Source organism: Schistocerca gregaria, chromosome 5, assembly GCF_023897955.1.
Source record: "Schistocerca gregaria isolate iqSchGreg1 chromosome 5, iqSchGreg1.2, whole genome shotgun sequence".
In the NCBI taxonomy this organism is placed as follows: domain Eukaryota; kingdom Metazoa; phylum Arthropoda; class Insecta; order Orthoptera; family Acrididae; genus Schistocerca; species Schistocerca gregaria.
The window spans coordinates 110870337-110894727 of record NC_064924.1 but is presented as its reverse complement, the minus strand read 5'-3'; the positions used below and the strand labels follow the sequence as shown (position 1 = coordinate 110894727).

Below are 24391 nucleotides of genomic sequence, written 5' to 3'. Positions count from 1 at the left end.
CATGGAGACATCGGCTTTACAAGTATCCAGAGGTTAGAAGCAGTGTATCGCATTACATTAGGAACTTACTGCATTGAACGATATTTATATTTTTTGTATTGATTTCTGTCATCCAGTCCCTATGTTCGACGTTAGTGACATTTGGGATGAAAGCTCATGAATGATCCACAAAGCTAACGTAAGTGAAAAACTTTTCACAAGTACGTTCACAAACGTCTGTTGATATTTATAACCAAGTGCCTGGCGATGATAGTAACAATCGAAACTCGTTGCAGTAGAAAAGATTTACTTGGCAGATGACGGTGGATCGACAATATTTCCGACAAATATTCGCGAGCTGTGGGGAAACGTCTACTGAAAATATTGTTAGTTTCAGTTCGTAAGGTGTCGGAGAATTGCGTGAAATGTGTCGGGTCGGTACCCGGTGAAGAAGCCGGCGCCAGCGTACCTCGTACTCACACGGTCAGGCAGGGTCGATAGGAGTTTCCGTTCCTTAGCAACAGGGGCAAAGTTTGCGGCGTTCGATTCCAGTCGGCTAGTAGGGCAACCGGTACACACATACACCGCAGTGGCGGTCGTAAAGGCGTAAAAGTCGAAGGATTTCGAGTGCTCTGGCAGTCGATCCATCGATCGCCGGAGTCCCCACGCGTCGGACGACACGCAGCCACGGCAACAGACGACGGCGGGCGTCGCAGGATGTCGTGCGGGCCCGTGCCGGGCGCCGCGCCGGCCGGAGCGTCGCAAGGCGTCGCGACGCCAGGGGACGCCGCCAGAGGCCGGGTGGCCGCGCTGCTGCCGCACGTCTGGCGGAAGGTAACGCCCGTCTCTCAGGTGCAGTTCGCCTGTCCAGTTACTTCAGTTTGGCACCGCACGCAGGTCGTCTCAAACACGTAGGGCTGAAATCAAACGAACGCTACACCACTCTAAACCCTATATGCTGAAACAAGAATCCAGTGGTGGGGGTGAGACATAACCTACTGTACATCCGAAATGTGTTGGCATATGATGGCAATCGTACAATTTTAATTATCGCCTCAGAAAAACGTTGTTACGTAATTACTTTTTTGTGGAATTCCAGCGTTGCGTACCTGGAAGAACCAGCAACTTTATTTAAACTTCCAATTTCGTTAACGAATGATCCAGAGTAGAGTAGTTAGTTGCATCAGGAGTACAGACTATTCTATGTGAACAGTTGAGAACAGTTGGAAGTGAATAAATGTTCTGGTACGAATTTATTTCATTAATCACGTTAAAACGACTCAGATAGTGGTTTGAAAATGAGCAAAAATATTCAACACTAGTCAGCACTAGCTCAAGTGTGAACGCAACTAACAAAAACATTTTTTTTCGTTTGTTTGCAGGTATATGTCCGACGCCCTACTAGACGTTGAGTTCCCCACGCCACAGTTGTCTAACAGGCCATTCGAGGAGTGACAAGTGGAGTGCGCTGCTTGATTTTGTTTTGGTACCTCTAGTGGCGTGCTATGGCACTGTGGCGCGGATAATTGAATGTCTACCAAGGTTTATGACATGCATCTCAAAACTAACGAAAAAATGATGAGGCAACTTTGTTTTTGCGAGGAGATAATTAATTTTGTTTGACTACACTTCGTATTTGCTGGACATTACAGCTATTGTAATTACTTGTGGCCATACTGGCTACGTTTGGAAACTGTGACTGTATGAAATGATTACTTATTTCTGTTTTCTGCTACCAGTCAGTTTTATTTGTTTTGTTTAGTTTAACATGTTGCAATGCGATTCGAGCACGTTCTGCTCATCTACAGGCGTTTATACATAGGGAAAATAGTTACTTAAAAACAAAATGCCTTAAACTAGGACTTTTTATTTATTGCTCACTACTGGTGTCGCTGTTGGGGAATTTGGAGCGAGGGGGTGATTGGCCAGAAACTGATGTCTAGTGATGTCTTCTGTTGGTGTAGGGCTGTGCCTCGTTGTTTATTACGATTGACAGCCTGCGTGGGATATAGATAGTTCTGCGTAGGTTGTTATGGTACGAAAATCGTGCGATCATTTTTTTATTTTTTTTATTTGACAGTTGTTCATTTACGATTATGGCGTCCCAGAGCTTCGTTGGCATCGTTGGTACACTGGCGGATTGTTTTGAGACAGTGCACTGTTCCACTATTTATTTTTGCACTGTTCATCGATGTACACTGAAGAGCCAAATAAACTAATATCGTGTGAGCTTCAGAGAGCACGCAGAAGTGCCGCAACAGGACTTGGCAAGGACTCGACTAATGTTTGAAGCAGTGCTGTCGGGAACTGACACCATGAATCCTGCAGGGTTTTCCATAAATCCGTAAGAGTGGGATGGGGTCGAGATCTCTTCTGAAAGGCACGTTGCAAGCCATCCCAGATGTACTCAATAATCTTCATGCCTGGGGAGTTTGGTGCCATATCGTTGAATGGTTCGCACACTGACACTTGTTGATGGCCCAGCATTGAAATCTGCAGGAATCTGCGAAAGGACTGCACTTCTGTCACACTGAACGATTGTCCTCTGTCGTCGTTGGTCCCGCCCTTGCAGGATCTTTTTCCGGCCGCAGCAATGTCGGAGATTTGATGTTTTGCCGGATTTCTGATATTCGCGGTATACTCGTGAAATTGTCGTACGGGAAAATCCACAACTCATCGTTACCTCAGTGATGCTGTGTCCCATCGCTCGTGCACCGACTATAACACCACATACAAATCAGCTAAATCTTCATAAATTTCCCATTGTAGCAGCAGTAAGCGATCTAACAACTGCGCCAGACACTTGCTCTCTCATGTAGGACCTGCCGACCGCAGCGCCGTATTCTACCTGCTTAGATCTCTCTGCATTTGAATGCACATGCCTATACCGGTTTCTTTGTCGTTTCATGGTAATTCACAGCTGAAATTTTTCTAAGTACATGTAAACATTATAGACTTAATGCAATATACAACCTTGCAGCTCGTGACTGAGTATTGATTATCGTATTTTACATTCATATTCGCTGTGCAGACAGTCTGTTAGTCGTTTTCTCCACACTGGCACATCTTACATTTATTGCATTAGATATGGCTCAAGATTTCTGAAAGATTTTGAGTTCTTGAGCACGGTAATTCCATTAAAAATTTATCTCCATATTTTGTATTATAAATGAAAATTTCCATTTCTTCCAGGACATAAATCCTTTTGCTTTATACGATTTTGTGCAATTTTCTTCGGTTTTTAAAGAGTGGCCTACGTCTGTAACATAAAAGTAAGCTTCAGCAACACCAACAGTCTAAGTAGGAAGCTCATTGATAATACAAAACCGAAATGGCTCTGAGCACCTTGGGACTCAACTTCTGAGGTCGTCCCCTAGAACTTAGAACTACGTAAATAAAACTAACTAACCTAAGGACATCACACACACCCATCCCAGAGGCAGGATTCGAACATACGACTGTAGCGGTCGCGCGGTTCCAGACTGAAACGCGTAGAACCGCTCGGCCACATCGGCCGGCAATACAAAACCGACAAATACAAATCTTGATGTAGTTGACATTTGCAGAATCACCTCCAACCAGTGCAACTAATATTATACAGGGTGAACATTAACAAAAACGACAAACTACAGGGACGGGCTCAAGACAGGAAATGGTGGATAAAAGGTCCTATGAATATGTGCCCGGAAATGCATCGTTGCCACGGTAGTGGCGCTGACGAATGACATTTCCTCCGACCACATGCCGTGTATACCTTGTATTTTACACTGATGAGGATAGTATAGGTTACTCATAACCGTACCTTGGCATAAGCCATGTTGGCGGGCCACTTGGCCGAAGCTTGTACTAGCGTTTGTCTCAATATCCTGTACAATATCCTGTACAACCCGGTCCTACAAATCTTGTGTACGCACGATCCGCCGCCTTACGGCACGTTCGTCTGTCTGAAAGGACCAGTGATCACATAAGCACCCAAAAAGGCTTGAAATGTGTGTGATGTGGTTGATGTCTGTGACGCTACTTGTTTTGGTATAATCGTGCTGCGTCTCGACCGTTTCCAACCGCTTGGCCGTGCACGAACACCATCTCGGCTTGTTCCCGCCATGAACACCGGACCATTCTGCTGCTTACAGTACGCTGCGTCAATAACATAGGTTGCAACAGACAAGGAACACACGGCACGTGGTCAGAGGAACTGTTATTACTCAGCGCCGTAGCAACGATGCATTTCAGCACACATGTTCGTATACCCCTTTTTCCTCCATTACCACCGAGCGAGGTGGCGCAGTGGTTAGCACACTGGACTCGCATTCGGGAGGACGACGGTTCAATCCCGCGTCCGGCCATCCTGATTTATGTTTTCCGTGATTTCCCTAGATCACTTCAGGCAAATGCCGGGATGGTTCTTTTGAAAGGTCACGGCCGATTTCCTTCCCCATCCTTCCCTCACCCGAGCTTGCGCTCCGTCTCTAATGACCTCGTTGTCGACGGGACGTTAAACACTAATATCCTCCTCCTCCTCCTCCTCCATTACCAGTCAGAAATCCGTCCCTGCAGTTGGTCAGTTTTATTAATGTTCACTTTGTATAGGCCAAATCAGCAGAAAGTTAGGAATTCCATTTAAAGAACATTTTTACTGCTAGAAACTGTGTAAATGTAATAAATCAGCAGTAGCAACTACACACATTATACGCTCAGGACGCCCTTTGAAAATCGAAGACAATCCTTGAAATTTTGCACAAAATCGGAAAAAGCAAAATAATGGATAGCATAGCATAAATGAAAACTGTCATTCATAATAAAAAATATAGAGATAAATTCTTAGTGAAGTAGCCGAATTCAAAAACTTTGCAATATCTTAGTTCCAATTCAATATATTTAACATGTGCCAATGTGGAGTAGACTTCTACCGGAATGTCAGTACCGCGAATACAGATGTAAAATGCGACAGTCAATGCTCATTCATTAGACGCAAGGTCGCATATTGTATTAGTTGTATAATGTTTCCATGAACGTAGAAAAATTTCTGCAGTGAATTACATCGATAAACAAATGGTTCAAATGGCTCTGAGCACTATGGGACTTAACATCTTAGGTCATCAGTCCCCTAGAACTTAGAACTACTTAAACCTAACTAACCTAAGGACATCAGACACATCCATGCCCGAGGCAGGATTCGAACCTGCGACCGTAGGCATCGATAAACAGGGCAAAAATAAATAGTGCAGTTGTGTATTGTCTGAAAACAGCTCCGTCAGTGCACCAACGCTCCAACGAAACTTTGGGACACCAAAAGCATAAATGAACTAGTGTCAAAGAAATGGGTCATGTATGTCTAACATACATTTTTGCAAAGTGAAGAGGTGAAGGTCAAAAGTATATAATGATTGTAACGAAACTGCTCAGTTGTCTACTGAGGAAGGTGTAGGACAACTGGTCATACCTAAGAAGAAAAACATAAGTATGTGTTACACGTTGACTGATGGTGAGGGAGATGTAATAAGAGTATATAAAGGAACATTTATTGAGGTTCTCGCTTTGACCAAAAGAAGAGTTCAGACGTTAACACAGGTGGTGAGATTGTACATGAAGAAAAGCGAGGAAATAAGACAATGCAGCGGAAATATACAGAAGAAGTTGAAAAGTTGGTTGTTGCTCATATTAATGCCATACCAAGACAAGAACGCCACTATTCATGGAAAAAATCGGGTCTAAACAATACTTAAGTGAAGACCTGACTGTTTATTATTTATTTAAGGAATTTCGAAGTCAGCATGAAGACACTAATTTCACATACTGCATCTATGCAAAAGTCTTTAAAGACAAACTCCCCAAGCTAAAATCTCATCGTTTGCCAAGTGACACTTGTTCTACATGTCCCCATCTTAAAGCCAAATTGAGGTGTGATCCCAATAATAAAGGCAATAAACTGCAGCTAGAACGCAATCATCGACAAGCAAAGAAAGCTATGGATTCCATGAAAGCTGACACAATCAAGAGTCAAGGGCCTAATTCGGAAGTATGTACAGCTGCAATGTATTTGCAAAAAGTGATTTCTCTTCCTTCATTAACACACAGTGAAATGTACTATTTCCGACAGCTCTCAAATTACAACTTTTGCATTCGTGTTGGTGATAATCAAACCGGTCACATGTTTCTCTGGCATGAGACCTTATATGGCAAGGGTAGGAATGAAATTGATTCCTGTGTGCACAAAGCTTCGACACTAGTAAAGAGTAACTAATAATGTGGAGTTTCAACTGCTGTGGGCAGCACAAAAACAAGATGATGATGTTTCTGTGGGTTTACCTTACAGCAAAGGGTTACTTTACCGAAACAGAACACAAGTTTTTGTTGAAAGGACACTCTTTGATGTCTTGCGATAGAGATTTTCCTCATATTGAGAAGCGAAAGAGGCTAACTGTGTGTGAAGTTCCAAAAGATTTAGTTCGCCTCATCACTGAAGCTACGCACACAACAGCATTCATAGTGACTATTATGCAACAAACAGATTTTTACGACTTTCAGTCAGCTGAAGAAAAAATATATGAATCTTACCAATATGCATATTTCAAAAACACAATGGATCAGACTGACTGCAGAACGGCCTGGGGTACTGAAAGTTCGCTCAACTCTTAGAGAAATTGAAGAGTTCAAGGAATATTACATCTTGAGGATGAACGTGAAGCCTTCTGATCTTCAACACGTGCAGTCTGAAACACTACACCGTGAATGTAGGCTGTCTGAAGAAAAGAGAAGGGATTTAGCTAAAGTGATACCATTTGTAAAAGAGGAGAATAAGTGGTTGTCCGAGAAACTTATGAAATGAGTGAAAATGGACGTGATGGCACATGTATTGTTATTTATGTTAAACCCACTGCAACCAGAACATTTCATTTTCTTCAAATTTTGTATCATTTTGTTCTTAAATCCGTTAACACAGAGTAAAAAGAAATATGTGACAAGAGACCTGTATAGCTTTTGTGTTTGTATAGTGATCTCCAACTTTTATACAGCTTTTGATGGAGGGCTATACACATTTTGTTGATTATCTCTAAATCAGTTTTTTGGCGCCACAATTTTGGTAACATCTGAGACACCATTATTTTGTCGTGACCTTTTTGAACGCATTTTATTTACGAGAGACTCTATACGAGGCAGCACGAGTACTTCTCTTCCACTGCCAGGATTCGACGGCTATCCGTAATACGACCGAGAATATTTCCTTCCTCTAAAAATTTTTTTGTTTGCAGCTCTTAGCGACCCTTCGTCACTGCACCCACCACCCAGATCGCCGATATGCACTACACAAAGGTGAAAACTTTCAAACCAATATTTCCGTTAAGTCGAGTAAAAACCGAGGTTTTATCGAAGTACTCGCACAAGACTATTGTCCTGAGAACACAATAAGTGCATCGCACACAGAACTACGTTTGCTGCTGCAAAGTCTCTGCATTTCATTAAACACATTACACTTTCTGAATCAAAAACAAGTGAATGGAGAAGGCAAAGAACGGTAGTATCTGAACCACAATAATTGATTTCTTTTTTCGTGGAGATCACCCTGCAGCTATCGCGCACTCTCCTCTGTCATAGTATCGAAGTATCTTTCCACGCAGCAACTTTTTGTCAAAATCGTCAAAATTCCGTGCACTTTCGTTTTCATTTGTACACCTTTTTTCGAGAAACATGAGCACACATCTAGAGTTTCTGCCTGTGTTACTGCATTCTTAATACGAAATACCGCACGGCTTTTTTGACATTTTATGAAATTATACGCAAAATTTATGTTTTCGTGGCTTCTTCACTGTTGGACAAATCAGTAAAAAACTTACTTCAGTACATTCGGCATGACAATATCTTTTCGCCCTCTACGCACGCCGTCCGGATTAGAGCTACATATAGGCCCTTGCTCCTGCAATTCGCTCACAACCAAACACCGTTCCACCACACGTGAACACACGATGTCGGACGAAAATGTTCTGCACTGGTAACAGTGTGTATGGGGCAACAGAGCTATGACGCGGGCGAATCACAGCGCTAGCTCCTCAGCCCTGCAGGCAGCCGATGTGAGGTTGAGGTGTCTGCTTTCGTGACGGCCGCTCTAAGATTTTAATACTCTCGTTTTTCGAGGTACATTTCCTTGGGTCTTACACTACTACTTCTGAGTCTCCTGCAGCTATCATTATCTAGACTGGATGGAAAGTTGCCTAATCTGAAAAACACCCTCGTGTGTATCATACATATAGTCAGCTATCGGGTGGTTTATAATTAACGTGCAACTACTCACAGAGGGTCATTGTGGGCAATGTTTATCGTATGACAGCGAAACTTGGTAGTTACGTTAATGCAGAATCGATTTAAGCAGGGAAAAAATTATTTCCAAGCAGTTAAGCTCTTTCTAAGCAGGATCCACATGCTGTGCAAGGAGGTGTTGAGAACGTACAGACGTCGCGGCACACCCGACAGGCCCCCTGGGTGTATTCTCTTCAAAGAAGAAAAAATCACGACACTCGCCAGACATGAACATTATTGAGCATATCTGTGGTGCCTTGCAACGTGCTGTTCAGAGGAGATTTCCTCGCCTCGTACTCTTATGTATTTATGGACACCCCTGAAGGATTCATGGTGTCAGTTACTTCTAGTAGTACTTCAGACATTAGTCGAGTCGTGCCACGTCGTGTTGTGGGACTTCTAGGTGCTCGCATGGGCCCTGCACGATATTAGGTAGGTGTAACAGTTTCTTTGGCTCTTCAGTGTATAAAGATCTACCTATAGTGATGCGACTCAGAAGGACGGTGGCATGTTTTCGAATTGTGCATCGAGATCTCTTATTTGGGTTTGACTCTCTTTTCACGTTACTTATTTGTTCCTTGTTTCGAGATAGAGAAGTTCTTTCAGAATTTCTACGTGAACATCTCATTGTGGTTTCAGATAGGACAGTGGTTCAAAATGGCTCTAAACACTATGGGACTTAACATCTGAGGTCATCAGTCCCCTAGACTTAGAACTACTTAAACCTCACTAACCTAAGGACATCACACACATCCACACCCGAGGCAGGATTCCAACCTGCGACCGTAGCGGCACCGCGGTACCAGACTGACCCGCCTAGAACCACTCGGCCACACCTGCCGGCAAAGAAGAACAGATCGGAAACAATGGTGCTTGTGAATCAACATCGCACAGTCACATAGGGTGAGTGCAATGGCTCTTCGCGCTCAACACCCGGATTGACAGTACCCCAAATTCGGCGGTTCTGTGTATTCACTGCACCCTGTGTCGTAAAATGTGCTTCGTTACTCCGTAGAATATTGCCTGGCACGTCATCATCTTTGAACAGCGCCAGAAACCGAAAATAAAATTCAGAACATTCTGCGGATCATGAGATTTCATTTGCTGCACAGTCTGCATCTTGCACAAGTATCACTGTAATACAGACAACGAAATTTTGTATCGACAATTCTCGTGACACTCCTGTATCACTTGCACAACCCAGAGCACGTACTGCATGATCACTTACACCAACAGCAACCTCATCCATAATTTGCACCAAAATAGGATGCCTTCCTCTTTCACGTGCCACACCAGGCTAACCCGTGATTTAGAATTTCATTATCGTGTTCTTTAAATCATAGGATAGGTGTAACATCATAAGTTTTTCCTGGTCTCTTTCTCCCCTATATAGGACCTCTGATGTACCACTCACTCGCCATGCACCGTCTTCTGGATGAGTAGCGACAGATGCTGTATTTGCAGCAGAAAAGACATTATCCACAGAGAGGATAGTATTTAGGTACATGACTCTTGGTAGCCCTCCCAACACAACCATTCACAATAGTCATGGCGATTTCCAGCTGCTTATGAGCAGCAATTAAATCATACCGTGGCTGAAAACAGCATAAACAGTGAGGCTTAGTTAAGCCTGGTGCAATACCTTACATAACAGATCATAAATAACATTAATCTAAGCTTGCTTATTGGCTTCGATTTGAGGATATGATACGATATAAATATTACCAGTAGCCTTGTGGAACGGAAGTGATTAACAGCGAAATCGAAATATCTATTATGGCAACAGAAAAACTTGGTACGAAATCTGCTGTTTCTTTGAACTGTTTTTCGGATTATGGTCGATAACAAATTCGACAACAGCGTTGCTTTACACCAAATGCAGACGAAATATACTCCTAGTAAAAGAGAAAACTAATACGACACGATATGTTGTTTATTTACGGTAACTGTTAATTACAAACGCGTATTTACTAAGAAACCCGTTGGAAGGGAGAGACAGAGCTTCATTAAATTTAAATTAAAAAAAGTAATTGTTCATTTATTAAACATTAATTTGTGATGTAACCCTAGTTATTGACATTTAAAACCCACAAAAATACACATTTAATACCAAAGTACCAAAAATTTTAATTTAAGTAAATAACAACACAGATTTTGAAAATACTTAATTTTAAAAGTATTTTTTGCATTTACCTCTCACTGAAATAACATATGTACTTGTCTCTAAATAAAGTTAGCAACCCCGGTCATGGTTAACGTACAACAGGAAAGACTTAAAAGTAAGTAAACGAAATCACTCAAACCTGCCCTAGACGCTGGGTGATAGCGTTCATACAGCTGCCTCAAGTGTCAGAGACTTTAGCCACGTCCACGCCGGACGCGCTGCAAAGCGAAGGGCTACAATTTGCGCAAGTGCCCGACGCAGAGCAACGCAGAATTGACCTGAGTTTTGCAAATAAAGAAATATTTTATGGGATGTAAGCTGCTGAATGTTTTTTAGGAAGTAAAACAGATTGTACCTTCAGTACTCCTAAAATCAGATAATTCATTCGTATAGCTGACATAGACGCAGACTAGTTTTGTTCGGTTGTTTCATTCGACTGCAAAAGTACCACTGAACGACCAAAATATCGACTGGCCAATAGGATGTTAAAGCCTGTCGGCTGTCCGATCACTAGACCACAGCTGTTAACCTACATGTCACTTTTTCATCCCCAACTAATATACCAATGGTCGGGAGAAGTGTGTGTGTGTGTGTGTGTGTGTGTGTGTGTGTGTGTGTGTGCGTGTGTGTGTGTGTGTGTGTGTGTGTGTGTGCGCAAGCTCGCGCGCGTGTGCGTGTTGTAAGTGATGTTTTTTTTATTTTTATATAGATCTGCCTAGGAGAAAAAAAAGTACATAGACGTTTATGTCACGTAATTCATACTGTCGGAAATTCGTCGAAACAAATACACTTACTAATTTGCGTAGCCAAAACTGACACTTCGCACGGTGACTAATGGGAGCGATTATAAGTTTAGTAAATAGTAGCATAATCTTGAAACTTAATGACTTATTTCAGAGATTTATTTGTTAGAATTGTCGGTGCATTGCAAATTCTTTGCTGTAATTAATCTTGATTACGAAAATCACATTAATGCTGATGTAGCTGTAATCTAATTAAAATTCTCATTCTTACCTTATTTTGTCAGGTGAGCACATCTAATAAATGTCATTTAAATGATGGATCATAACTGGCGATTTCCATTTAACTCATAAAAAACTTCTGGGCTTGATAACTTCTTTCATTGCATCGGAGCTGGTTCCCTGTAAATTTTTGAAAATGCTGTCAGCAAAAAAATGTTCAAAGGGGACAATAATCAAAGCAAATTTAATTTTTACACGGAACTTTTACTTTAAATGTTTCGCAACAGCGATATATCTTTTTTCTGATGGATTGCGAATTTTATTGAACCAACAATAACCATTAACTGCTGGCAAAATTACTCTCTGGGTAAGAAGACAAAGCTGAAATTCGAGTACCTGTGGCGTGAGTATTCAAAAACGAAGAACAGATTTTCTGTAGCAACAAGACATTGCATCTAAATTCACTGGACCTTGGTGCGGTGTAAGGTTTCTCCTAAGCACTCTCTAGGTTCTGGATAAATTCTAGAGTCCGATTCCAGTCGTCGGCTGTAAGCAATGACGTCACACCATAGGCAAGGACGCTACATAGAGGCAATCTTTGAAAGCAGAGAATGATGCTCGTGAACAAAGGAATGTAGCATAGTATTAAATTACAGCCACAATCTACGCGATTATGTATTTAGACACGAATTATATCGAAACCAATTGAACACAACGAAAATAAATAACAACAACACAAAACAGAAATATACATGGGCGCAAAATTACTGTCGTAATTTATGCGAGTAATAAAGCACAGAGAACCTTTAAATTCCATTACAGTATAGCGCGAGGTGAAGTTGTAATATTATAAAATAGCGTTACTTCATAACAATAATTATTGAATATGACAGGACTACCGCGGGAAAATGGGGGTTCTGGGAGGGGAGAAACTAAAATATAATCACAACGGGAAAAATGAAATAAATAATAACGTATATGAAACAGAAGCATGAAGTAGCAGAGAAACCAACAAAAAGGAAAAGCCAGGACACAAGTAATGAAAATTCACCAAAAGTAACAAATATTTGAATCGATAACTAGAACTGACCTATATACTTTTTTTTTGTAAATGAACACGCCGCCCCTTGACTCTATTCTTGTTTATTTAATTACGACCTAGGTTTCGGCCTTTTATGCCAATTTCAAGTGATTGAGTTTATGTCATTAACATATATTGGAGGACGTCAAGCTCTAAACAGGCGATACACTAAGGAAAATATTTCCTCCCTACGAAATATCAGATGTAAAATCATCATCTTGTAAAAAAAATCAGTAAATAATAGTGGGAGTACGTCATATTTAGTAAAAACAGGACTGATACCAAAGTAAACCAGATTTTAGTATATATGATGTGCTCCCACTGCTATTTACTGATATTTTTACAAGGTGGTGAGTTTAGATCTGACATTTCGAGAAGAACCAATATTTTTCTTAATTTATGACCAATTTTGAGCTTGACGTCCTGCAGTATACGCTAATGACAAAACTCAGTCACTTGAAAATGGCATAAAAGGCCGGAACCTAGATCGTAGTTAAATAAGCAACAATACAGTCAAACGGCGGTTTGTTCATTTAAAAATTATCGTCTTACTGTTGCTCAGCAACATCAAAAACTGTTTACTGATCTATATACGTTTATTCTAGTTACCGATTCCAATATTCGTTACTTTTTCGCAGCTGTTCAGAGAGCAATTACAAATCCAGAAATCATCTTACATTTCAGTGCACACACCTGATGCAAAAATAAACTAAGTAACGAACCATGCAATACTTGGAATCTGTAAATAGAATTGACCTCTATATAGCTTAATTCTAGTATGTTATTCCCATATTTGTCATTTTTTTCGCAGTAGTTAAGAAACCAATTATAACTGCAGAAATCCTGTTACTTTTCAGTGTGCGAACCTTCCAGAAAAACAATCTACATAATGAACCATGGAACTGCTGAAATCGATAACTAGAACTGAGTTCTCAACAACCTCTGGTTCTAGTTACCGATTCTAGCCGTTTGATACTTCATAATTTTTGCAGTAAGTGTGTGAACTCGATGTTTGTAGGATTTCTAGAGTTCTTATTGACCTCTGAACTACTGCGAAATAGTTACAAATATGGTAGGAACCGATTCCAAGTTTTATTCTTTTTCATAGTAACGAGAGAGTAATGTCAAATGTGGAAATCCTATAACACTGTGCTGCACACACTAGCAAAAACAGTCTAAATAACGAATCATGGAATGATTGCAATCGGTGACTGGAATTAACTTACACAGGTCAATTCTAGCTACCGATTCAAATACTTGTTACTTTTTCGCAGTATTCCAGAGAGCAATTACAAATTCAGCAATTCAGGCGAATGGAGTGGGCTGCCTGTTCTCCTGACATAAACCCCATCGAGCACTTCTGGGAAGCTCTCGGTGGACGTATCGCTGCACGTCTTCGAACCCCTGCGACACTTCAGGAGCACTGGTGCAAGAATGGGAGGCTACACCTCAGCAGCTGCTCCTGATCCTGAGTATTCCAACCCGTTGTGAGGGCTGTGTACGTGTGCATGGTGATTATATTCCATTTTGATGTCAGGATACATGCGCAGGGAACAATGGCGTTTTGTAGCACATGTGTTTCGGAACGGTTTTCTCAACTTATCACCAAGACCGTGGAATTACAGATCTGTGCCCTGTGTGTTTCCTATGTTCCTATGCTAATAGCACCAGTTTTGCATAGTGCCAAGTTGTGTGGCACCACATTCTGCAATTATCATTAATTTATGAACGTGAGTGTAGATTTGACCTTTGTAGTTTAATTCTAGTTACCGATTCCAATATTTATTATTTTTTTGAATTTCCGTTCTTAGTACTGGCTTTTCTTTCAGGATTCCTGTGTCGATTGCTACACATCTCGTGCTATGTTATTATTTATTTCATTTGCCCGTTGTTGTGTTACATTTTAGTTTCTACCCGTCCAAAACCCCTACTTTCCAGCGGTAGTCGCGTTAAATTCAATAATTATTTTTAAAAATTGTGCTATTTCACAATATTACGAGTTCACCATGCGTTGTAAAGGATTTAAAGGATCTCTATGCTTTCCATGCTTACATAAATTAAGATAATGTTTTATTTTAGCATATGTTTTTATCTTTTCTGTTCTTATTTATTTTCGTTACCTTCAGTTCTTTTCAGTACAATTCATGGTTTAGCAATTAATCACGGGTATCGTAACTGTAATTTCATCGTACGCTACATTTGTTTACGAACAGGATCAGTTGCTTTCAAAGATTGCCTCCATGGAGGTAAAAAAAGAAGGAAATTGTCATTGCCTCACAAATTTGAATCCGATGTCTGCCATCTTACATAACCCAAAACATTAGGTTCACCTGGAGCTGCCATATATAGATGGGTCCTCGTCGGACTCTCTGAAAGGGCGGGTGTAGAAATGAAGTAAAAAATTTATTTAATATAATTACTCCATGCAAATCAGCTTGTACGTAAACTGGCACTGTAAGATTGATCCTACAGTCCTGGCAGCAGTCTATTTCTTTCATCATTTCGCTGAGCCAATATCAGCGAAAGCACTCTTTCCACAGTGGCACTGTGAGAGTGAACAGAAAACAGATACTCGCATAATTTCAGCAATTGCCTTTTTCCATTTACATGTAGGATTTTCGGTTCCCTGAAGAAAGTAAATCAACCTTTCTTCCACTGAGGGCTACGAATTCCATTCTTGCGAGTCATGCTTGGTTTCTAAAAAGCTCTGCAGATACGAACATTCCTTAAAACAATCATTGACTGAAAACTTCACACAATTTTTAGTCAGGTATGTATAATAGTGTTTTCAGTCATCATCCAATCTGGGCTTTTTGACAGTGCCATCCAATCAAATACTGATATTTATTTAAAGGAATAGCCTACTTATCTAAGTAATAAAATGCTATGGTATAGAAAACCATTGTCCCTTCATCAAATTTCGAACTCAAATTATTTCTTGGTTAGGCTACTCATTCTTTATTTTGTTCAAGTTCATCTTGGTTTGCATGTTACCTTTCATTCAGATGCCTTTGAGTGTCGATTAATTTATTTCTTATTTCAATTATCCAGCCTTTATTCTTCTCCATACTTTTTATATTTTTTAAAAAAAAAACAGAGCCAATTTGACTGCAGAAACATGGAGTAAATTTCACTAACCGGACTACTGAAAAAATGTGAAATTAGTTTAAAGGCCTGTCTTCGGCGTCAAAAAATTATTTTAATGGCATTCAGAGCTTACGAATCCTCTCAGCTGCGGACATTAACGACAGCCAACTTGTTTTTGAGCGATATAGAAGAGTCTGATGATTGACATCAACATATAAATAGAACTCTTTCAGCTTGTCTGTCTTTGTCGTGCATACTGAAAAATAATTAATATTTTCATGACGATTATTTCAGTGTCGACAGTTAAGACTCCAAAAGCGTTTGATGTAGTATTGTGGAGAATATGGGCAGGGCATCCAATTCCTTCTACATTTCTTCCTAGTTCTTATTTAATTTGGTGAAACATATTCCGTTGGTATTGGTATTCTCTACACACAAAGCGATTAATTTATCAAATGAAATTTGCAGTTGTCTTAAGGTGTCTAGAAAAAACTTAGCGATTATCTCCGACGTTTCTTTATACAGCGAATCTGACTTCAGAATCCTCTGTCGGATACCGCCAGTTTCAGTAAAGTACTGAACAACTAAAGGAAACATCTTTTCAGCCTTGTGTTTCGATGCGTCGGTGCCTATGCCGTAAAATAAAATTTCTTGCAATTGTTTAATGCACTCGGACACGGAACGTGGCGCGAGAATATTTTTAACAACCTCTGTAGCTTTGGTTCTGGCTGTGCACTGTTTTGCGGCCACTTTGGATTCAGTTTTACGATACAGCCAAGAGAACTGAAGAATTGGTGATGATTGACAACTTTGTTAGCTCTGCAGCAACAACGAGCAGTTCGTCCTGGGTATTTTCTTCAATCATGAATGTAGAAATAGCCTTTGATGTCGATGTATCGCGGACGAATTTGTATGATTCTTCATAGAAATGTGATGCCTCACATCTGCCTCACCTCCGCGAGTTACTGATGTGAAACATCTACAGATCTAATACAACACTTCCTGATTCGTACGTTATTTCTTGACAAAAGACCCCTCTTTTGTCTAATCATCCGAAAAGTTGCTCTTTATTTTTCCATCTTTATGCATTTTCGTAACCGGTGATAAGTTTACTATACGGTAAAAATCGACAATAACACTTTAGTCATCGAAATACACATCACTATACACTTCAGACCCTATATACCCACAGTAAACATTATGACCAGCACTCGTTGTTCGTATTACGTTCAGAAAGTATCGTCTTATCAGAGAGCTATTCGAATAGGAACTGCCCGATTCTTCCGCATGACACAGCCCCCTACTACTGTAGAAGTCTGGTATTTTCAGGAATAATGGCGCTAGATCTAGAAAGTACGTGCCTCATCGACACAGGATACGCAGCATGCAACGCCATCTATGAGACGACCTTGTCAACATAAAATTGTTGACATAAATAAAACTAACTGACGCTGCATTTAAATGTAGCGCTAACAGATGGCATTACGTCAGTACTTAAATCAAGTTCTTAAAAGTATTTTGCAAAATAGAGACAAAATTGGGCCTTGTCGAGATGTCGGGACAAGAAAGTCCCTAACAGTGACGGTCCCGATATATCGGGACGGATGGCAACCATAGGTATATAACGGAAGTTAGGCAGTATACTGTCCAGGAACATTAACAATTTTTCTACTGTCTTGGTCACCAAATTAAAAAACTGTTCAATTCCTGTAGAAGTTTTAATCCGGGTGACAAACTGTCAACTGCTAATAACTTGATATTCGTTTGGACCGTTTCTAATACGACGGTAGACTCTGCGGGAGCAAATGTTATTGTCGAAGTGAAACGTTGATTCTGCAGCAAAGTGTGTACTGTATATGCATGTCCTGATGAACCAAATAAAAGTGTATGACCTGGACTCTAATTATGGCATTTGCCTTTCTCGTGTACTGCTCTCCAATATGATCCATCTTCGCTCACTTCAGGTTTTCGCTAAGGCTTCTGTATTGTGACAAAGTCAAGAAGCGTTGTAGCGTGATTTGTTGATTGCTGATTTCTCATGGAACGTACCTCGGGAGTAGACAACATTCCATTAGCACTACTGACGGCCTTGGGAGAGCCAGTCCTGACACAACTGTACCATCTGGTGAGCAAGATGTACGAGACAGGCGGAATACCCTCCGACTTCAAGAAGAGTATAACAATTCCAATCCCAAAGAAAGCACGTGTTGACAGATGTGAAAATTACCGAACTATCAGTTTAATAAGTCACAGCTGCAAAATACTAACGCGAATTCTTTACAGACGAATGGAAAAACTGGTGGAAGTCGACCTAGGGGAAGATCAGTTTGAATTCCGTAGAAATGTTGGAACACTTGAGGCAATACTGACCTTACGACTTATCTTAGAAGAAAGATTAAGGAAAGGCAAACCTACTTTTCTAGCATTTGTAGACTTAGAGAAAGCTTTCGACAATATTGACTGGAATACCCTCTTTCAAATTCTAAAGATGGCAGGGGGAAAATACAGGGAGCGAAAGGCTGTTTACAATTTATACAGAAACCAGATGCCAGTTATAAGAGTCGAGGGGCATGAAAGGGAAGCAGTGGTTGGGAAGGGAGTGAGACAGGGTTGTAGCCTCTCCCCGATGTTATTCAATCTGTATATTGAACAAGCAGTAAAGGAAACAAAAGAAAAATTTGGAGTAGGTATTAAAATCCAGGAAGAAGAAATAAAAACTTTGGGATTAGCCGATGACATTGTAATTCTGTCAGACAACAAAAGACTTGGAAGAGCAATGAACGGAATGGACAGTGTCTTGAAAGGAGGATATAAGATGAACATTAACAAAAGCAAAACGAGGATAGTGGAATGTAGTCGAATTAAGTCGTGTGATGCTGAGAGAATTAGATTAGGAAATGAAACACTTAAAGTAGTAAAGGAGTTTTGCTATTTGGGGAGCAAAATAACTGATGATGGTGGAAATAGAGATGATATAAAATGTAGACTGGCAATGGCAAGGAAAGCGTTTCTGAAGAAGACAAATTTGTTAACATCGAGTATAGATTTAAGTGTCAGGAAGTCGTTTCTGAAAGTATTTGTATGGAGTGTAGCTATGTATGGAAGTGAAACATGGACGATAAATAGTTTGGACAAGAAGAGAATAGAAGGTTTCGAAATGTGGTGCTACAGAATAATGTTGAAGATTAGGTGGGTAGATCACATAACTGATGAGGAGGTATTGAATAGGATTAGGGACAAGAGAAGTTTGTGGCACAACTTGACTAGAAGAAGGAATCGGCTGGTAGGACATGTTCTGAGGCATCAAGGGATCACAAATTTAGCATTGGAGACCAGCGTGGAGGGTAAAAATCGTAGGGGGAGACTAAGAGATGAATACACGAAGCAGATTCAGAAGGATGTAGGTTGCAGTAGGTACTGGGAGATGAAGGAACTTGCACAGGATAGAGTAGCATGGAGAGGTGCATCAAACCAGTCTCAGGACTGAAGACCGCAACAACAACAACAACACTTCCCCACAGAGAGTATGAATTAACAGTTTTTGTATGAAGAATTTCTTCTTGTATTGGTTTCATACCGTCTCCTACGACTGTCATCAACGTCTCATTTCGACCATACACATTTCGCTCTATTTTAAACCATGTTGATTGGTCAGTGTAGCACTGTAGTTCTTCTTGCAAACCTATTTGCCATGATCATAAACAATTCTCATGTATAAAATGACTTCTACCAAAAAGTATTAAATTATTAGTATTCCTCACGATTTTTTTTTTTTTTTTTTTGCTTTCTGTTTCATTCCTAACGTTCTTCTACATAAAGGTGTTCGATTTTAGTACGTCGCACTTCGTTGACAATGAATATACTTTCGTTTTCATGTTGTGTAGATCCATTACAGTTTGTGTAATTTGTTTTATGTTGTTTGAACCGATCGTCTCCTGTTTTGATGTTCTGGCTGTGGATGCGTCTGCTATTATTCTGTGTGTGTGTGTGTGTGTGTGTGTGTGTGTGTATGTGTATGTGTATGTGTGGACGGGGGGATGATCCGTCCCAACTTCCGTGTGCGCACATTACTGTTTTTTTAAAGCTACTTTACTATCAATCTGAGTCGGTGATCGTAAGTGGAAATGTTGTCAGGTTTATGTGATACGTTTTTGTAAGCGCTAGAGGGATCATTTTTTATCTACTATACGTTTTATTAGTTTAAATGATGTTTAGTTGCTAGTGTTTGTACGGTTATTTACAATGTGTCTCTTTTCTGTGACTGCCTTTTAAATTTTGACATTATACTGCAGTGTTAGGGGATATTTTTATTGCCGAGACTGATTATTTTCATGTCTGTTTCTGTTGTGGCAGTTTCCTTGTAAGAGGTGTTATTCAAATGTGAATGGTTCGTGCCACGTATCCGTACTCTAGATATCTTATTTCAAATATTCTGCTGGTCTGTCTTAAATTCAAAGCATCACATTTTTTCCGTAAAGTTGTTTTCAGTTTCATTATTTGGCAATTAGCTAATTCGCTCCCTTGATCCTTATCAGAACACATCGCAGTAAGACTGTTACGTGGACAATACGGAATATTTTTCACAGCAGTTTGGAGAAAAAGCAACACGTGGTGCTGTTCCTAATAAGACTTTCACACGACCTGGTAGGTACGGGGAAAGTGCGACCCTTAGGCGCCACAAATGTTTTAACACTGTGTTAGCAAACCGACCCTTTAAAATACGTTAGCGTAACATTTAAAATGAAAGCACACGCTCACCACATCCAGGTTGTGGGCTTTTGCCATTTTGCTTATGAACTTCACATCTAAGGTATTAAGCGAAATTTATATTTCTGCGTTTTTACTAAATTGTATTAAATATAAGATTATTCTCATGCCTAGTATGGTTGCGCGGAACTCTTCTGAGGCCGCCATCTCATGCTGCTCCCCCACACTGAAATGTGGACTATATCATGCTACACACATAACATTTTTACTATGATGTGGCTGGATAACACCCCAGGTGGTGAGATTAGTTAATTACTAATTAATGAAATAATGTGCTTATTTCAAAATAAAAGGACAACCCAGGCATAAAAATGACGTCCTTCGAAAATATAAATTGTTGGATTATGTGGAACGATTTGACTATAGTGTTTCACAAATAGGAAGAAGCAATTGTTATAACATGTGATTAATACTTTAAATGATTCGAAGCTAGAAACTGAATTGTGGTAGCCCTATAGTGAGAATGAAGATTTGTACCACATGTTATACAGAATAATCTACAGTGCTTTAAAACAAGAACAAGTTGAAACTTCCAACAGATGAAAACTGTGTGCGAGACTGAGACTCGAACTCGGGACCTCGGCACTGTCTCGTACACAGTTGGATCAGCCGGGAAGTTTCACATTAGCGCGCACTCCACCGCACAGTGAAAATTTCATTCTGGCAAATTCGTGCTATTAGAAATTATTTTCTTTTTATGTCAGTGGAACAGGAATTTTCCTTCTAGAAATTTTGATAAAATTTACATTGTTACTATCCTATCGTTTGGTACATTGTTATCATAAACTGTACAATTCATGAATTTTTTCCATTTATCTATTAAGTACACTTGATTTTTATTATTCCTTTATGCAACATATTAAGATAATATTTTATGTAATGAAATGTCGTTAGTTGGTTATAGAACATTTTCGGTTACGGTCTGTGAGATATGCGTTGATGAACTCTTTATAACGTTTGTGGAAAAATATTGCTGTTTGTCCTACATATCGGGTTGTACAGCTGTCAAAAAAACAAATTAGCGTATACGTGATTTTCTGTATTTGTCTGGTTGTGAATGTATATTGTGTGGGCTTGTGTGCTGCAGTTTCTTTTGTGTTAAGAAACCAACGTTGATGTTGCGTGCTCTGTATGTATTTGCAGTTTTGTAGCTTTTCTAAGGAACAACGAATTCGACATCTAAGTGAAAAAATGGTCTAGATCTTGATGGCTATTTTATTAAAATAACCTTTTTCGCTCTGATCTTAGGTCATCCTCAGAATAGCACCATCAGCTGAAGCTGACGATATCCACAAGAGTCAGCAGACCTCAGGAGGCTAAACTGCTTTAAAATACGTATCACGATATAGACTGTTATTTCACTTTTTTTTATTTACCTCAGTCGCTCAAATTGCTGCTGTTGGCTAGGCACCGTTATGTTTTATAGTCTTGTGGGATCTGCTGTCTGTTCTACACATCGTCAACTACAGCTGATGGTGCAGTTCTCCAGATGGCCTAAAACCAGACCGAAAACGGCCATTTTAATAAAAAACCATCGTGATCTAGACAAGTTCTTTTACCGAACTTTTATATGTATATATATATACTCTGAAGAGAGAGCAGTTGGCAGAGTCATTGTTTGTTCGGCCTTTCTTGGACCCGGTCAGCATGGTGACTACCGAAAGCACTCGCAAGCCAAGCACCCCGGCGAGAGACTGAGTAGCTACAAGCTTTTTAATGAATTCAATAGAACGTTTATTTCTTTGGGTCGTCAAAATTTTGATGATCATGGCAAAAAGAGGTTACTGGTTATACTGTGCAGTTGACAAAAATCTCTTAAAAAACTTTATGTGCAAAGAAGTCAACGTTACACCCAGGTTACGTCGTCGTACTGGGGTGCAAACTAGCGTCGTAAACATATTTCGACAACTGCAGCTCTTGCGTCTTTCTGTCTCTCGCGGTTGTTCAGAATTTGTGAAACATTGATATCAACCTGTTACACGTAAATAGGAGAACAAGTAAGTTTAATACACAGAAGAGCCGAAGTCGGTAACCGAGTTGACTAACACTGTACGTGATCTATATTTATAAAGATAATTGTATGTATCTACGTACGTTTCACATCACCTCCTAAATCACTGTATCGATTTCCGGTGAAGGTGAAATGCGAGGGACACAGAACCACAAGTAAGGAAAAGTGAGGAGAGTCTGGAGCAATTTCAACTGAATTTTGTAATCGATTCATTGTAATTGCAGTATTTGTATAAAAATTCTTATACACACTATTGGCCATTAAAACTGCTACACCAAGAAGAAATGAAGATGATAAACGGGTATTCATTGGACATATATATTACACTAGAACTGACATGTGATTACATTTTCACGCAATTTGGGTGAGTAGATCCTGAGAAATCAGTACCCAGAACAACAACCTCTCCCCGTAATAACGACCTTGATACGCCTGGGAATTGAGTCAAACAGAGCTTCGATGGCGTGTACAGGTACAGCTGCCCACGCAGCTTCAAGACAATACCACAGTTCACCAAGAGTAGTGACTGACGTATTGTGACGAGCCAGTTGCTCGGACACCATTGACCAGTCGTTTTCAGTTGGTGAGAGATCTGGAGAATGTGCTGGCCAGGGCAGCAGTCGAACATTTTCTGTATCCAGAAGGGCCCGTACAGGACCTGCAACATGCGGTCGGGCATTATCCTGCTGAAATGTAGGGTTTCGCAGGGATCGAATGAAGGGTAGAGCCAAGGGTCGTAACACATCTGAAATGTAACGTTCACTATTCAAAGTGCCGGCAATGCGAACAAGAGGTGACCGAGACGTGTAACCAATGGTACCCCATACCACCACGCCGGGTGATACGCCAGTATGGCGATGACGAATACGCGCTTCCAATGTGCGTTCACAGCGATGTCGCCAAACACGGATGTGACCATCATGGTGATATAAACAGAACCTGGATTCATCCGAAAAAATAGCGTTTTGCCATTCGTGCACCCAGGTTCGTCGTTGAGTACACCATCGCAGGCCCTCCTGTCTGTGATGCAACGTCAAGGGTAACCGCAGCCATGGTGTGCGAGCTTATAGTCCATGCTGCTGCAAACGTCATGGAACTGTTAGTGCAGATGGTTGTTGTCTTGCAAACGTCACCGTCTCTTGACTGAGGGATCGAGACGTTGGTGCACTATCCGTTACAGCCATGCGGATAAGATGTCTGTCATCTCGACTGCTAGTGATACGAGGCCGTTGGGATCCAGCACGGTTTTCCGTGTTACCCTCCTGAACCCACAGATTCCATGTTCTGCTAACAGTCATTGGATCTCGACCAATGAGAGCAGCAATGTCGCGATACGATAAACCGCAATCGCGATAAGTTACAATCGGACCTTTATCAAATCCGGAACCGTGATAGCACGCCTTTCTCCTCCTTACACGAGGCATCACAACAACGTTTCAGCAGGCAACGCCGGTCAACTGCTGTTTGTGTATGAGAAATCGGTTGGACACTTTCCTCATGTCATCACGTTGTAGGTGTCGCCACCGGCGCTAACTTTGTGTGAATCCTCTGAAAAGCTAATCATTTGCATATCACAGCATCTTCTTCCTGTCGGTTGAATTTCGCGTCTGTAGCACGTCATCTTCGTGGTGTAACAATTATAATAGCCAGTAATATATATATATATATATATATATATATATATATATATATATATATATATATATATATATATATATGGCTTCTCGCCCCACCTCCTCCCTTTCCCTCCCATCTTGGATCTTGGGGTGGTTGGAAAATTTACTCTGACAGTAAGACACCCCTATTGCTGAAGGTGAGTATGGAAAGGGGTGACACAAAAGCATAACTCAGCAGTACCTGGAGCAATTTCAACTGAATTTCTTACATAGATGACTCATTATTGGTATAAAAGTACTGTGAGAGTAAGACAGTCCTATTGCTCCTACGAGTGTGGGTTTGGGGATGAGAAGGGGCGACAAGTAAACATGTTCGAAAACGATATGTTGGCACTTCTGTCCCTTACGCCTGTTGTTCAGTACGTCAAC

At 40.5% G+C, this 24391-nt stretch overlaps 1 protein-coding gene across 1 annotated transcript in view; it reads left to right on the top strand.

The window, feature by feature from the left end:
- The first annotated feature begins 680 nt into the window (after window positions 1–680).
- LOC126272462 (whirlin-like) overlaps window positions 681–24391 on the top strand; it is a 192213-nt gene continuing 168502 nt past the window's right edge. Inside the window, exon 1 of the mRNA XM_049975340.1 lies at window positions 681–813. Within this exon, the coding sequence (XP_049831297.1) occupies window positions 697–813 (117 nt within the window). The 5' untranslated portion in view covers window positions 681–696. The remainder of the gene's footprint in view (window positions 814–24391) is intronic.